This window comes from Salmo salar, chromosome 15 (assembly GCF_965601325.2).
Source record: "Salmo salar chromosome 15, fSalSal1, whole genome shotgun sequence".
NCBI classification, from domain to species: Eukaryota; Metazoa; Chordata; class Actinopteri; order Salmoniformes; family Salmonidae; genus Salmo; species Salmo salar.
The window spans coordinates 106,013,680-106,030,392 of NC_138305.1; the positions used below are offsets into that span (position 1 = coordinate 106,013,680).

The following is a 16,713-nucleotide window of genomic DNA, read 5'->3' on the forward strand; positions in this document are numbered from 1 at the left end:
TCTCTATGCTGCCAACAGATTGATCTCTATGCTGCCAACAGATTGATCTCTACACTGCCAACAGATTGATCTCTACACTGCCAACAGATTGATCTCCACATCCCGGCCAACAGATTGATCTCCACTCCCCGGCCAACAGATTGATCTCTACACCCCGGCCAACAGATTGATCTCCACATCCCGGCCAACAGATTGATCTCCACTCCCCGGCCAACAGATTGATCTCTACACCCCGGCCAACAGATTGATCTCCACACGCCAGCCAACAGATTAATCTCCACTCCCCGGCCAACAGATTGATCTTCACACGCTGGCCAACAGATTGATCTCCACACCCCGGCCAACAGATTGATCTCCACGTCCCGGCCAACAGATTGATCTCTACACGCCAGCCAACAGATTGATCTCCACACGCCGGCCAACAGATTGATCTCCACACCCCGGCCAACAGATTGATCTCCACACGCCGGCCAACAGATTAATCTCTACACCCCGGCCAACAGATTTAACATTATTTTTGAGATGTTGAAACAGACTATAAGATGAGGAAATTCTGATTGTGAAGCAAATTGTTGTATGATATGTGATCTTACTTTTCATTTAGTAAATACAAAATTCAGATGTATTTTATTGTACTGTGTGTTGTACGTGCTATGTAATGATAATGGTAATATTTATTTATTTAGCTAGCCTGAACAGCCGCTAGTGGTCGCTGTTAACCTGTTTATTGACAGTCTGACTATCTTCCGGTTAGGATTATAAACTAAAGATAGAATATAAACTAATTTGACAGTAAATTCATTCAATCCAGAAAAAAAGTAGCAATCAAATTAATATAGCTTTTCTTTGCAATAAGTTACATTTGATTTTATTCCTTGATTTTACTTTATAAATAAATTCAGAAACTGGATTTTGATTGGCTTTCCCAGTCAGTTGAGCTTGCCAGCTGAATAGGTTTTCACATCTCCATTCTGCTAGCAGCAGGATATTATGCTGGCAGCATAAGATAAGCTAAACTTTGGAAACATTTTGCACAGCAATGCAACTACCTAGGGAAAATACATATACCAGGATACCAGGATTTATTTAGAAAGTTTACACAAATACTCGTATGTTCAAACCAATGATGTATACTGAACAAAAATATAAACGCAATATGTAAAGTGTTGGTCCCATGTTTCATGAGCTAAAATAAAAGATCTCAGACTTTTTCCATATGCACAAAAAGCTTATTTCTGTGTACAAATGTGTTTACATTCCTGTTAGTGAGCATTTCTCCCGTGCCAAGATAATCCATCCACCAGGTGTGGCATATCAAGAAGCGGTTTAAACAGTATGATCATTACACAGGTGCACCTTGTGCTGGGGACAATAAAAGGGCACTCTAAAATGTGCAATTTTGTCACACAACACAATGCTACAGATGTCTCAAGTTGAGGGAGCATGCAATTGACATGATGATTGCAGGAATGTCCACCAGAGCTGTTGCAAGATAATTTAATGTTCATTTCTCTAACATAAGGCACCTCCAACGTTGTTTTAGAGAATTTGGCAGTACTCTAACCGGCCTCACAACCGCAGACCACGTGTATGGCGTTGTGTGGGCGAGTGGTTTGTTGAAGAAAGTGCCTCATGGTGGCAGTGGGGTTATGGTATGGACAGGTATAAGCTAAGGACAATGAACACAACGCATTTTATCTATATAAATTTGAATGCACATTCATCCACCGACATCACATCATGTTTCAGCATGATAATGCACAGCCCCATGTTGCAAGAATCTGTACACAATTCCTGGAAGCTGAAAATGTTCCACTTCTCCTATGGCCTGCATACTCACCAGACATGTAACCCATTGAGCATATTCGGGATGATCTGGATCGATGCGTACGACATCGTGTTCCAGTTCCCACCAATATCCAGCACCTTCGCTCAGCCATTGAAAAGAAGTGGGACAACATTCCACAGGCCACAATCAACAGTTTGATCAGCTCTATGCGAAGGAGATGTGTGTCTCTGCATGAAGCAAATGGTGGTCACACCAAATACTGACTGATTTTCTGATCCATGCTCTTACTTTTTTGGGGGGTATCTCTGAGCAACAGATGCATATCTGTATTCCCAGTCATGTGAAATCTCTAGATAAGGGCCTTATTTCAATTGGCTGTTTATATTTTTGTTCAGTGTACATATAAAACCCAGATGGCCAATGAGAGGCTTTGATGCCACTGGTCGGTCATATTGGCACTCCCCAGAAGAAGCAGTCCATAGGAATGACTGGAATTCTACAGTATTTCAATTAAATGTTTCAAGTACAAAATGACATGTATTTAAGTATTTTGTTTTAGTGGGGACAGTAACATTAGTAATCTGTAAAAAAATATATATACTTTAATGAAAATGTTTATATATATAGTTTAGCTCACATAATATAATTTAAAAGAATGCATTAAGGTGTCTGATAAGAGAATTATCTAATAAAGGTAAATTAATCAATAATCCATTATTAATTAGTAGTTATGTAGCATGGATAATGAATAATTAAAGTACTGAACGTTAGTCCCATAAGGTCTAGTAGAGACCCGGAAGGGAGAGAAATGTGTGTGTGTGTGATTAGTGGGCCTGAGGAAACTGTGGACATGTGTGTGGGTGAAGAGACCGGGAGTAGCCTTCAAGGTTCTCCTAATCTCGGGGGAAAGGAACAGGCAGCGCTGGATAGTGATCAACAGCGGTGGGAAGTCAGGGGAGGGATACTGTTCACCTACTGTTTGTGTGGAGGTGCGTGCGTAAACGGAGAGAGAGGATAAAATGAACTTCTTTGTTAATTTTGGGCTGAACGTTCTCGTGAATAAACTGTACGAACCTTTTGCAGATGCTGACTCTTTGCCTAATTATTATTAACCCATTGTCTTACAAACCTCGGGGATTAGTCAAAGCTTATTGATTGTTAATTATTATCATTAGGATAGAAAATTCCTATGACAGTGCCTATAATAGAAAACATTAATGAAGAAATTAATAAATGCATTTGCATAGTTTCCTAAATATTTTTTAACAATGTTGACAGAGTGCCAAGAAGGAAGCGGAGGCTATCAGTCACTCTAGTGCGCCTATCAGTCACTCTAGTTCCCCCTATCAGTCATCTAGTTCCTCCTATCAGTCACTCTAGTGCCCCCTATCAGTCACTCTAGTGCGCCTATAAGTCACTCTAGTTCCCCCTATCAGTCATCTAGTGCCCCCTATCAGTCATCTAGTTTCCCCTATCAGTCATCTAGTGCCCCCTATCAGTCATCTAGTGCCCCTATCAGTCATCTAGTGCCCCCTATCAGTCACTCTAGTGCCCCCTATCAGTCATCTACTGCTCCCTATCAGTCACTCTAGTGCCACCTATCAGTCATCTAGTGCCCCCTATCAGTCACTCTAGTGCCCCCTATCAGTCACTCTAGTGCCCCTATCAGTCATCTAGTGCCCCCTATCAGTCAACTAGTGCCCCTATCAGTCACTCTAGTGCCCCCTATCAGTCACTCTAGTGCCCCTATCAGTCATCTAGTGCCCCCTATCAGTCATCTACTGCCCCCTATCAGTCATCTAGTGCCCCCTATCAGTCACTCTAGTGCCCCCTATCAGTCATCTAGTTCCCCCTATCAGTCATCTAGTTCCCCTATCAGTCATCTACTGCCCCCTATCAGTCATCTACTGCCCCCTATCAGTCATCTACTGCCCCCTATCAGTCACTCTAGTGCCCCCTATCAGTCATCTACTGCCCCCTATCAGTCATCTAGTGCCCCCTATCAGTCACTCTAGTGCCCCCTATCAGTCATCTAGTGCCCCCTATCAGTCACTCTAGTGCCCCCTATCAGTCATCTACTGCCCCCTATCAGTCACTCTAGTGCCCCCTATCAGTCATCTAGTGCCCCCTATCAGTCATCTAGTGCCCCTATCAGTCACTCTAGTGCCCCTATCAGTCACTCTAGTGCCCCCTATCAGTCACTCTAGTGCCCCTATCAGTCATCTACTGCCCCCTATCAGTCATCTAGTGCCCCCTATCAGTCACTCTAGTGCCCCCTATCAGTCATCTACTGCCCCCTATCAGTCACTCTAGTGCCCCCTATCAGTCATCTACTGCCCCCTATCAGTCATCTAGTGCCCCCTATCAGTCATCTAGTGCCCCCTATCAGTCATCTAGTGCCCCCTATCAGTCACTCTAGTGCCCCCTATCAGTCATCTAGTGCCCCCTATCAGTCATCTAGTGCCCCTTATCAGTCACTCTAGTGCCCCCTATCAGTCATCTAGTGCCCCCTATTAGTCATCTAGTGCCCCTATCAGTCATCTAGTGCCCCCTATCAGTCACTCTAGTGCCCCCTATCAGTCATCTAGTGCCCCCTATCAGTCATCTACTGCCCCCTATCAGTCATCTACTGCCCCCTATCAGTCATCTAGTGCCCCCTATCAGTCATCTACTGCCCCCTATCAGTCATCTAGTGCCCCCTATCAGTCACTCTAGTGCCCCCTATCAGTCATCTAGTGCCCCCTATCAGTCATCTAGTTCCCCTATCAGTCATCTACTGCCCCCTATCAGTCATCTACTGCCCCCTATCAGTCATCTACTGCCCCCTATCAGTCACTCTAGTGCCCCCTATCAGTCATCTACTGCCCCCTATCAGTCATCTAGTGCCCCCTATCAGTCACTCTAGTGCCCCCTATCAGTCATCTAGTGCCCCCTATCAGTCACTCTAGTGCCCCCTATCAGTCATCTACTGCCCCCTATCAGTCACTCTAGTGCCCCCTATCAGTCATCTAGTGCCCCCTATCAGTCATCTAGTGCCCCTATCAGTCACTCTAGTGCCCCTATCAGTCACTCTAGTGCCCCCTATCAGTCACTCTAGTGCCCCTATCAGTCATCTACTGCCCCCTATCAGTCATCTACTGCCCCCTATCAGTCATCTAGTGCCCCTATCAGTCACTCTAGTGCCCCCTATCAGTCACTCTAGTGCCCCTATCAGTTCAAACCTATTTAAAAAGAGGGGGAGTATGCCATGCTGCTGAATATGTACGAGAGTCCCTCTCAAAACCTAAACATATTTGATTAGCAGAGACCCTACTACTACTTTTTCACCCCACTTTAGTTGAGACAGTAAGGTTTTTCCCCTCTATAGCCCAATGTGTAATACAGTGTATAGAGGGGCAATAGTAATGGCGTCTTTTTGTAGGCACTAACTCCGACCATGGTTCGTTGGACAAAACCTATGGGGAAATTAATGGGGTTTTTTTTGTAGGATGTTTGGGAAATCTTAGGAAATCTTATACGTTTTGTTCTATGAGATAATCTTCATGACCTTACGTTACTTTTCGTGCCTTTTGAAGCATTTATGGAATCATAAAAAGCGCATAATTGCTTCATAATTCATAAAGGTCATATTAACTGACTGACTCTGTACCGGCACCCCCCTGTATATACTGTTATTTTTTACTGCTCCTCTTTAATTACTTGTTACTTTTATCTCTTATTATTATCCGTATTTTTTTAAACTGCATTGTCGGTTAATAAGGGCTCGTAAGTAAGAATTTCACTGTAAGGTCTACACCTGTTGTATTCAGCATTTCACTGTAAGGTCTACTACACCTGTTGTATTCAGCATTTCACTGTAAGGTCTACTACACCTGTTGTATTCAGCATTTCACTGTAAGGTCTACTACACCTGTTGTATTCAGCATTTCACTGTAAGGTCTACTACACCTGTTGTATTCAGCATTTCACTGTAAGGTCTACACCTGTTGTATTCAGCATTTCACTGTAAGGTCTACTACAGCTGTTGTATTCAGCATTTCACTGTAAGGTCTACACCTATTGTATTTGGCGCATGTGACTAATCACATTTGATTTGATATCTCATAGAACAAAACGTATCAGATCTCCCAAGCCTGTGTTAACGTCAGACCTTTCTTTCGGCGTTTATCCCAATGCCCTATTCTTTCCCAATTCATTTTCCCCATATGAACGACTGAAAGAACCAGAGGTAACTCCTTTCCAGGTTTTATGACTACAAGCTGACGAGCTCTATTGCATTGGGGGCAATGGAGGGGGCGAAGTAAAAAGCAATGGAGAGGGCAGAGTAAAAAGCCAGCAGCAGTCTGTGTGACACAGTCCCCCTAAACAACAAATCATATTTGGTTAGTAGAGACATTACTGAATAATTTCCACCCTACTAGCTGAGACCGATGAGGTTTTTTTCTCTACAGCACAATATCCTTAACATACCAATCTCAACATTTGTATTTTTTTCATTATTGGTGTTAAAATATAACATTTCTTTGTTTTGATAAATTACTTATTGCATTTTATTAGCACAATAAAAGTGGCCATTGATTAAAAATATATATATATATATTTTGAATCAGTTATAGATGGGTTATCTTACAACATTACTAAAAGGATGTGCATACTTAAATGGGGCAGAAGCATGTGAGTTGTTGTGGTGCTAGTTGGCCAGATACACCACATGACCAAAAGTATGTGGACAGCTGCTCGTCGAACATCTCATTCCAAATTCATGGGAATTAATATGGAGTTGGTCCCCCCCCTTTGCTGCTATAACAGCCTCCACTCTTCTGGGAAGGCTTTCCACTAGATGTTGGAACATTTCTGCAGGGACTTAATTCCATTCAGCCGCAAGGGCATTAGTGAGGTCGGGCATTGATGTTGGGCGATTAGGCCAGGCTTGCAGTCGGCATTCCATTTAATCCCAAAGGTGTTCGATGTAGTTGAGGTCAGGGCTCTGTGCAGGCCAGTCAAGTTCTTCCACATTGATCTCGACAAACCATTTCTGTGTGGAAATCACTTTGTGCACAGGGGCATTGTCACGCTGAAACAGGAAAGGGCTTTCCCCAAACTGTTGCCATAAAGTTGAAAGCACAGAATTGTCTAGAATGTCATTGTCTGCTGTATCGTTAAGATTTCCCTGCACTGGAACTAAGGGCCCTGAACCATGAAAAACAGCCCCAGACCATTATTCCTCCTCCACCAAACTTTACAGTTGGCACTATGCATTCGGGCAGGTAGCGTTCTCCTGGCCTCCACCAAACCCAGATTCGTCTGTCGGACTGCTATATGGTGAAGCGTGATTCATCACACCAGAGAACGCGTTTCCACTGCTCCAGAGTCCAATGGCGGTGAGCTTTACACAACTCCAGCTGACACTCGGCCATGGAAACCAATTTCATGAAGCTCCCGACAAACAGTTCTTGTGTGCTGAAGTTGCTTCCAGAGGCAGTTTGGAACTCGGTAGTGAGTGTTGCAGCCGAGGACAGACGATTTTTATGCACTACGCGCTTCAGCACTCGGTGGTCCCATTCTGTGAGCTTGTTTGGCCTACCACTTAGTGGCTGAGCCGTTGTTACTCCTAGACGTTTCCACTTCACAATAACAGCACTTACATTTGACCAGGCAGCTCTAGCAGTGCAGAAATATGATGAACTGACTTGTTGGAAAAGTGGCATCCCATGACGGTGCCATGTTGAAAGTCAATGAGCTCTTCTGTACGGGCCATGCTATTGCCAATGTTTGTCTATGGAGATGTATTTATGTTTTCAATAAAACATTGGAGACCAAACATAGTTTACATGTTGTCAACAATCGAAGCCAACCCCGTCTGTTTGCCACATAGTTGCGTACGCGTCGGTTTTGTTGGTGTTGAAACGTGGGCTTTTAATTTGAAGGTTTTGGTCATTACATATGCACGTGACGTCATCCTTTGTGCTGTTGGCAGAACGAAGATCTGCGAGCTACCCGGCCAACATGGAGAGAAAAGGTAATTGTTATAAAGGCATAAAATACACAATGAATCAGTTTGGTGTTCACATAATATATGAACAAACGTGATTTTAGTGTCGTATTTAAAGTTACTGTTCATTGTATCGACGTACTCTTATGTACGAAATGTTTTGTGGAATTGCATGTCTCCTGCTAAACTGAACGCCAGGCAAGCACTGGCGCAGCTAGCTAATGCTAACTAAGCTAGTACCATCAACCTGACCCCTTAACTACAATCCATTGATTTAATGTCATTGCTAACTATGACAAAGTAATTGAGTAAACGTGGAGGGAGTCATGTATTGTTTGTACGATTGGCATTAGCAGATCTTCAGTGAGCGGTGGGTTGCGCGCTAGCTGGCCAAACATCGCACTTGTCTCTTCCTTTTTTTTAAAAGAAAGACGTTATTGAATATCTTCAACCAGTAGCTCACTTATGTATCTAATGCGACCATAAATGTAATTTGTCCTAACAATGTTTCCTGCGACAATAGTTAGTTAACAACTGTGGCTAATGTTAGCTGGCTAATAATTCATTTGCTAGTTACCTCACAGCCAGTTTTCAAATGTCGTTGGATAGCTAGCAAGCACATAGCGTTCCGTCCAGTGAGTCACTACATGGAAACATAGCTAGCTAAATATACTGGTTAACCAGTCAACTGATGGCTACCTAGATATTGAATACATGTCTTTTCATTGCATTAGTTCTAGCTCTTCAAGCGAGGAAGAAGAGGGCAAAAGCGAAGAAGTCCAGCAAGAAGTGAGTCATTCTGCAGTGCACGAACATACTGGTCAACAAACATGTCTTTCCGCGCTACACTTGGCTATATCTAATGACACAGGCATTTTGTTTTTTACCAAGAGCATTGAATTAGCTGGAGGCCCGAGGTCCAGTTTCCGTCCTAAAAAGTACTGACTGACTGGGCGTTGTGGTCTGTGACAGTCACATTACTAGTAGACTACACGTGCTGTCTGTTGCTGTCCACTCCAGACTGTACAGCAGACAGCTCTGATTTTGCAATAGCCATCCGTTTTCTACCACACACACCATAACACCTAGTTAATGATTTATTTAGGTTGAAGTACAGTTGCTAGTGAAACTCTCCACACCCCTTGCACAGTCTTCACATTTTGCTGCCATAAAATAAAAAAAGGGATTACATTCAAATGTTCCCCTATCGATCTACACAACCTATTCCACTTAGAAATACAACATGAGGATGTATTGATTGTCTTCACATCCCATAGTTAATACTTGGTGAAGCACCTTTTGGCAGCTGTGAATTGTTCTGAATAATAATCTACTGACCTTGCACAACTCTTAGGGCAACATACTGTATATCCATTATTTCTGTCAAACTTCCTCAAGCTCAGTCAATCTGGTTGGGAATCATTGATGGAGAGCAATTGTCAAACCTTGTCTCAGATTTTTTATATTTTTTAAAGCAGATTTAAGTCAGGAAGGAGACTGGACCATTCAGGAACACAACAACTCTTGGAAAGCAATTCTGGTTTGTCTTTGGCACAAGAAAATAAAATGTTTTCAGAAGACTGAGGTGTGATGTTATGGGTATGCATGTTACCTGGGCTTTGCTCCTTTCATTTTGATTGTAACAAACTCCCCAGTCCCTGTGGGTGGTACGCATACCCATAGCATGATGCTGCCACCACAACACTTGAAATTACAAAAGGATCTAAGTTGCATTCACTCCACATTACTGGCCAGTATGACAAAGTGAAAAGAAGGAAGCATGTGTTAAAAAAATTCCACTCCAAATCATCCATTCTGTTTGCTACGAGGCCGTTAAGTAATGCTGCAAGACAACACGGCAAAGACACTAACCTTTTGACCTAAATTACAAACTACAGCTTTGGTTCAAATCCAAAGCAACACACAACCAAGTGAAAACCCTCTGTATTTTCAAGTGTTGTTGTGGCAGTATTAGGGGTCTGACCATATAAACAAAATGAATAATTTTACCCCCCACAATTTATATCACTGTGCCGTTATCACAAAACAGATTATTTTCATAGGCTGATGAGATCTTTTAAATTTTTGTTGTGATTATAAGTCAGTTATCATGACCTTTATTGTTTTTTTGCTTCTCATTACCGAAATGCTCCAAAATTCACAAAGTGACGTTAGCTGATAGAACAAAATGAAATAAGATGTCCTATGCTTGTTTACCACAGACCTTATTTTCAGCGTTTATAAACAACACATTAATTTCCCCGTAGGCTTTGACCAACGAACTATGACGGCGTTGTTGCCTACAAAATGATACCATTACCATTTCTCTCCTACATGCCAAAGACACAGCCTACACCTCTCCTACATGCCAAAGACACAGCCTACACCTCTCCTACATGCCAAAGACACAGCCTACACCTCTCCTACATGCCAAAGACGCAGCCTACACCTCTCCTACATGCCAAAGACGCAGCCTACACCTCTCCTACATGCCAAAGACGCAGCCTACACCTCTCCTACATGCCAAAGACGCAGCCTACACCTCTCCTACATGCCAAAGACGCAGCCTACACCTCTCCTACATGCCAAAGACGCAGCCTACACCTCTCCTACATGCCAAAGACGCAGCCTACACCTCTCCTACATGCCAAAGACGCAGCCTACACCTCTCCTACATGCCAAAGACGCAGCCTACACCTCTCCTACATGCCAAAGACGCAGCCTACACCTCTCCTACATGCCAAAGACGCAGCCTACACCTCTCCTACATGCCAAAGACACAGCCTACACCTCTCCTACATGCCAAAGACACAGCCTACACCTCTCCTACATGCCAAAGACACAGCCTACACCTCTCCTCTTTCCAAGAGGGGTTGAGGATTCCTGTTTTCATGACACTGACCAGGTGAAAGCTATGATCCCTTATTGATGTCACTTGTTAAATCCACTTCAATCAGTGTAGATGAAGGGGAGGAGACAGGTTAAATAAGGATTTTTAAGATTTGAGATCGTCTGTGTGTGCCATTCAGAGGGGGGTAGTAGGTGCCAGGCGCACCGGTTTGTGTCAAGAACTGCAACACTGCTGGGATTTTTATACTCAACGGTTTTCTGTGTGTATCAACAATGGTCCACCACCCAAAGGATATCCAGCCAACTTGACATAACTGTGGGAAGCATTGGAGTCAACATGGGCCAGCATCCCTGTGGAATGCTGTCAACACCTTGTAGAGTCCATGCCCTGACGAATTGAGGCTGTTCTGAGGGCAAAGGGGGGTGCAACTCAATATTAAGACTGTGTTCTTAATGTTTTGTACACTCAGTGTATGTGGTGTTGTAGAAAATGCAGTGCATGCTTTGTGTGAAGTTTCTAAATGACTTTGAATGGTACCTGTCCTTTTGGTTTCCATAGCAGAAGTTGATTCATTATAGGCTTTGAGTGTTTGAACTATATGGTCTCTGGCTGATCTATTCTCTGTAGGCAGAACGAATGCAGTGTATCTGGAAATGTCATGAGCTAATAATATCAATATTTACATAGTGACATCACACCTGTGTGTGGTTGTGACTCTGACCACGGCACGCCCAAGGCAGATATGGACACCTGGATGCATACTGCAGGACTACTCCTGGGGGTCTGAATGCATACTGCAGGACTACTCCTGGGGGTCTGGATGCATACTGCAGGGCTACTCCTGGGGGTCTGAATGCATACTGCAGGGCTACTCCTGGGGGTCTGGATGCATACTGCAGGACTACTCCTGGGGGTCTGGATGCATACTGCAGGGCTACTCCTGGGGGTCTGGATGCATACTGCATGGCTACTCCTGGGGGTCTGAATGCATACTGCAGGGCTACTCCTGGGGGTCTGGATGCATACTGCAGGACTACTCCTGGGGGTCTGGATGCATACTGCAGGGCTACTCCTGGGGGTCTGAATGCATACAGCAGGACTACTCCTGGGGGTCTGAATGCATACTGCAGGACTACTCCTGGGGGTCTGGATGCATACTGCAGGGCTACTCCTGGGGGTCTGGATGCATACTGCAGGGCTACTCCTGGGGGTCTGAATGCATACTGCAGGGCTACTCCTGGGGGTCTGAATGCATACTGCAGGGCTACTCCTGGGGGTCTGGATGCATACTGCAGGGCTACTCCTGGGGGTCTGGATGCATACTGCAGGGCTACTCCTGGGGCTCTGGATGCATACTGCAGGGCTACTCCTGGGGGTCTGAATGCATACTGCAGGGCTACTCCTGGGGGTCTGGATGCATACTGCAGGGCTACTCCTGGGGGTCTGGATGCATACTGCAGGACTACTCCTGGGGGTCTGGATGCATACTGCAGGGCTACTCCTGGGCGTCTGGATGCATACTGCAGGGCTACTCCTGGGGGTCTGGATGCATACTGCAGGGCTACTCCTGGGGGTCTGGATGCATACTGCAGGACTACTCCTGGGGGTCTGGATGCACACTTCTGTTTTCTTGTTTCCATCTGACAGTTACTTGTACTCAGTTAATTTGTTAATTGGTGTCCCAGGTCTACAGTAAATCAGTCCCTAATTATATATCACAAGATATAAAGCCGCCAGAAGTAACTGGGTCAGATTTAAGTATCCCTGTTACGGCAGGTACACAGTTTAGTACACATGTTGGTGACTCTTGACCCTGTCCAGAACGACATTATACCTCAAGTAATCCTATAACACCCATTTTGAATATTGTGAATGATGTACAGTATATTAGTTAATCCTGTTTAGGGTTGCAAAGGGTCGGAAACATTCCGGTACATTTGTGTAATTTTTCCGGAAATGTTCCATGGGAAGTTAAGCCCGAGAATTTGGGTAATTTTGCCTAAACTCATCAAAAAAGTTAGCTTATAACAGTGAACCTTTTTGTGGGATACACATAAGGCAATTCTAGGTGTTGTGGCATATTTTGGTTAAACTATCCCCAATTCAATGGAATTGCAACCCTCTGCATGCACAGTGCATTCTTCCATCACATGTACAGCTGATTCTCAAGATCCTGCACACTAATGAGATGCTATTGAGCCCACACTACTACACTGTCTGAGCCAAGGACTACATGCTTTCTGGTAAGTTTTGATTACAATACTGGGTGGGGTGAATATATTTTATATGACATGCATGATTTTTTGTTAATTAGTAAATAGTAGCCTACAGCAAAGTGTGTTTAAATCATTTCTAACTTGTTAACATTTTCTGCTAATTAGTTTTTGCTACCATGTGGGCTTTAGCTTGTTTGAGCCTGCTTACTGAGTGTTAATTCACCTGTTTCCATACATGTTTGATTTTAAAACATGTATCTTACAAAGGAGTTGTTTAATCTAACTGCTTAACTATTTATCTGTACATGGAATTGTATTTTTTTTACAAATGTTTTCTAATCTTTACAGGAAAATGGCACGGGCACTATCTGATGTGTGGAGACATTTCACTGCAGCTAATGTAGAAGGAAAAGCTGTGGACATTTGCAAATACTGTGCCAAATCATATGTGGAGAATGCAACAAAGATGCAGAATCATCAGGCCATGTGAATAAAGTTCCCTCAGCGCTCACAAGTCCCTTTACTTCTATTCGAGGTGAAAATGAGCATCCTGTCTGGTGCAGAGATCAACAAGGCCTATGGTGTCACTACCGTGTCTCTCCACCTCGGTCTGGATGAGGGCAAGGTTCTTGGCAGTCTGGCGAAGTACACTTCCAAGAAAGGGCTTTGGGATGGAGATGCAATATTGCAGTTGTGCCGACATATCTCATCAGCCACCTGGTAGAAGGGACTTTGTGGATCTGAGGCTCTTTCCCCTGTTGCCTCCAAATCCCACCAACATCAGCTGCCTCAGAGTGCAACTGGTCCTTGTTTGGGAACACGCACACCAAAGCACGCAACAGGTTGACCAATACAAGGGTTGAAAAAATAGTGGCCGTCTGGGCAAATTTGAGGCTTTTGAGCATGACAACGAGCCATCCTCAACAAGGTTGGAAAGTGACAGTGAAGATGAGTCCTCAGTCTGATGTTCTAGAGGTGGACATTGAGGAGGTCCAGGGAGAAGACATGGAAGCCTGAGAGGAAGACAACCAAAGCTTTAGTTTCTAGACTATCATTTCACAGATGTATGTTGAAAACGTTTTTGGGAGATGCGCTGGATCATTGGGGATCATTTAATATTCCCTTTCTTTTGTTGTTCAGTGAAATCATCCCATGTGAAGAGTCACCTCATTTAATTAGTTCAATTCATAACTAAATTATATATATGTTTTCTGTTGAAATGATTTAATCATTTGCAATTGTCTACTTATGATAAGGTGTAATCAGTTATGTTTCTGTCTCCATATGATATGGTAAATATATCCAATGCAAAAAACAATCTACATTTTAAATGGTATTCATTTGCATATATTTCCATTAATTCCCATATATTCCTGTTAATTACCACGGAAAGTTTCCACCTCTTGAATGTTCCCCAAAATGTGCAACCCTTGTCCTGTTATAGAAAGGATTCAGATTGTGGTTTAACCCCAACAGCCGACCCACACTATGCCATCACACATGGCAGACATCCTGTGTTATGTAATGCCTATTTGCTGCGCTGCTATATTTATAACAGCAGGAGAACGATGAAGTTCTCAGCACGGGTTAACTGAAGCGTGACATTATGGATGGTGGAAATGCCCTGCCCATTAAGGCATTATCAGAGCTTATGGCAGTTTCTGCTAAAGAACAACACAGCCCAGCCTCTGCAACCCAGAACAACACAGCCCAGCCTCTGCAACCCAGAACAACACAGCCTAGTCTCTGCAACCCAGAACAACACAGCCTAGCCTCTGCAACCCAGAACAACACAGCCTAGCCTCTGCAACCCAGAACAACACAGCCTAGCCTCTGCAACCCAGAACAACACAGCCTAGCCTCTGCAACCCAGAACAATACAGCCTAGCCTCTGCAACCCAGAACAATACAGCCTAGCCTCTGCAACCCAGAACAACACAGCCTAACCTAGCCTCATAAGCACCCAGATCCAAATATTGTCACGAGACTTCACATTAGCCTAGATAGGCAAAGAGTTCTGGCAAGTCATTTTTGTATTTTTCTAACAATGGATTTCCTCACTGCAGTCATCCTATGTATGTGAATAACTTGAGTTTATTTCTAGAGCAGTAAGGCAGTTAGCTAGTTAGCTGGCTGTCACACTGCTTTGAGATGTCTTGAATGGAAAGGGCAACAGTCCTGTATCAAATGTCAGTCTAAATGCCAAGGCAAGTCACTCATCTCTAGGGAAAAAAGTTTGTTTCATCCATGGGAAAATTGATATTTTTATGAAAGAGGTGGTAGAATGTAATACTGCATTTACCGTGCGAGACGATGTTAAAATTTGATAATCTATATGATATTTTGTTATTATTTTACTGTAGTTACTGCATCACTCATACTAGACTGTCCTCCAGGCAGCCAGCCCACCCCAGGGGGACAGCGTCCCAGCAGCAACCTGAAACAGAGGCCTCTATGTTCTAAAAACAGTGCTTTCAGGAAGTATTCATACCTCTTGTCTTATTCCATGTTTTGTTACAGCCCGAATTCAGAATTGATTACTTCAAAAAAAAAAAAAATCTCTCACCTATCTACACACACAATAACCCATAATGACAATGTGAAAGCATGTTTTTAGAAATATTAGCAAATATATTGAATTAAATACAGATCTCATTTGCATAAGTATTCACACCCCTGAGTCAATACTTTGTAGAAGCACCTTTGGTGGCAATTATAGCTTTGAGTCGTCTTGGGTATGTCTGTCAGCTTTGAGTCGTCTTGATTTGGGGATTTTCTCAAGCTCTGTTAAGTAAAATGTGGCACAGCGGTGAACAGCAATCTTCAAGTCTTTCCACAATGGCATTCAAGTCTGGGCTTTGGCTGGGCCACTCAAGGACTTTCACATTCTTGTTCTGAAGCCATTCCAACGTTGCTTTGGGTCATTGTCCTGTTGGAACGTAAATCTTCGCCCCAGTCTGTTGTTTGCACTCTGAAGCAAGTTATCATCAAGGATTTGCCTGTATTTGGTTCCATTCATTGTTCCCTCTATCCTTACAAGTGTCCCAGTCCCTGCTGCTGAAAAGCATCCCCCATATCACGTTGCTGCCACCACCATGCTTCACGGTAGGGATAGTGTTAGATGGGTGATGAGCTGTACCTGGTTTTCTCCAGACATGGCGATTTGCATTCAGGCTAAAGTTCCATTTATTTCTCATTAGACCACAATCTTTATGCTCGAAAGCTTGGAGTTTTTGCAAAATCCTCCAAGCATGCTGTTATGTACCATTTTTCTCAGGAGTGGCTTCTGTCTGGCCACTCTCCCATAAAGCCCAGATGGTTGAAGTGCTGTAGAGGCTGTTGTCCTTCTGGAAGGTTCTCCCATCTCAGCCTAGGAACTCTGTAGTTCAGTCAGTGGTCATTGGGTTCTTGGTCACCTCCCTGACCAAGGTCCTTCTTGCCCGGTTGCTCAGTTTGGTCAGATGGCCAGCTCTAGTCAGTCTGGGTAGATACATATTTTTTTATATTCCCAATGATGGAGACCACTGTGCTCTTGGAAACTGTCAACACTATAGACTTTTTATACCCTTTCCCCAGATATGCCTCATCACAATTCTATTTATTTATTTATTTATTTATTTATTTTATTTAACCTTTAACTAGGCAAGTCAGTTAACTTCTTATGGGTACCTGGACGGTAGCGTCCCACCTGGCCAACATCCAGTGAAATTTCAGAGTGCGAAATTCAAAAATACTAAATTCAAATATTTAACATTCTTGAAAATATATGTGTTATACATCAAAATAAAGCTTAACTTCTTGTTAATCCAGCCACTGTCAGATTTCAAAAAGGCTTTACAGCAAAAGCACACCATGAGATTATCTG

The 16,713-nt window shown here is 43.5% G+C and overlaps 1 protein-coding gene across 3 annotated transcripts in view; it reads left to right on the forward strand.

Annotated features, from left to right (window-relative positions):
* The first annotated feature begins 7,710 nt into the window (after positions 1-7,710).
* The window catches only part of srpk1a (SRSF protein kinase 1a), a 33,537-nt gene continuing 24,534 nt past the window's right edge, over positions 7,711-16,713 (forward strand). For 2 of the 3 annotated variants that reach the window (XR_014380726.1, XR_006759358.2), the window contains exons 1-2: positions 7,711-7,808; positions 8,516-8,570. Coding sequence is in view for 1 of the 3 variants with exons in the window: in XM_014147360.3 (XP_014002835.3) it covers positions 7,733-7,808; positions 8,516-8,570 (131 nt within the window). In the remaining 2 variants the exon portion in view is untranslated. The remainder of the gene's footprint in view (positions 7,809-8,515; positions 8,571-16,713) is intronic. The other variant, XM_014147360.3, reaches the window with a different exon arrangement.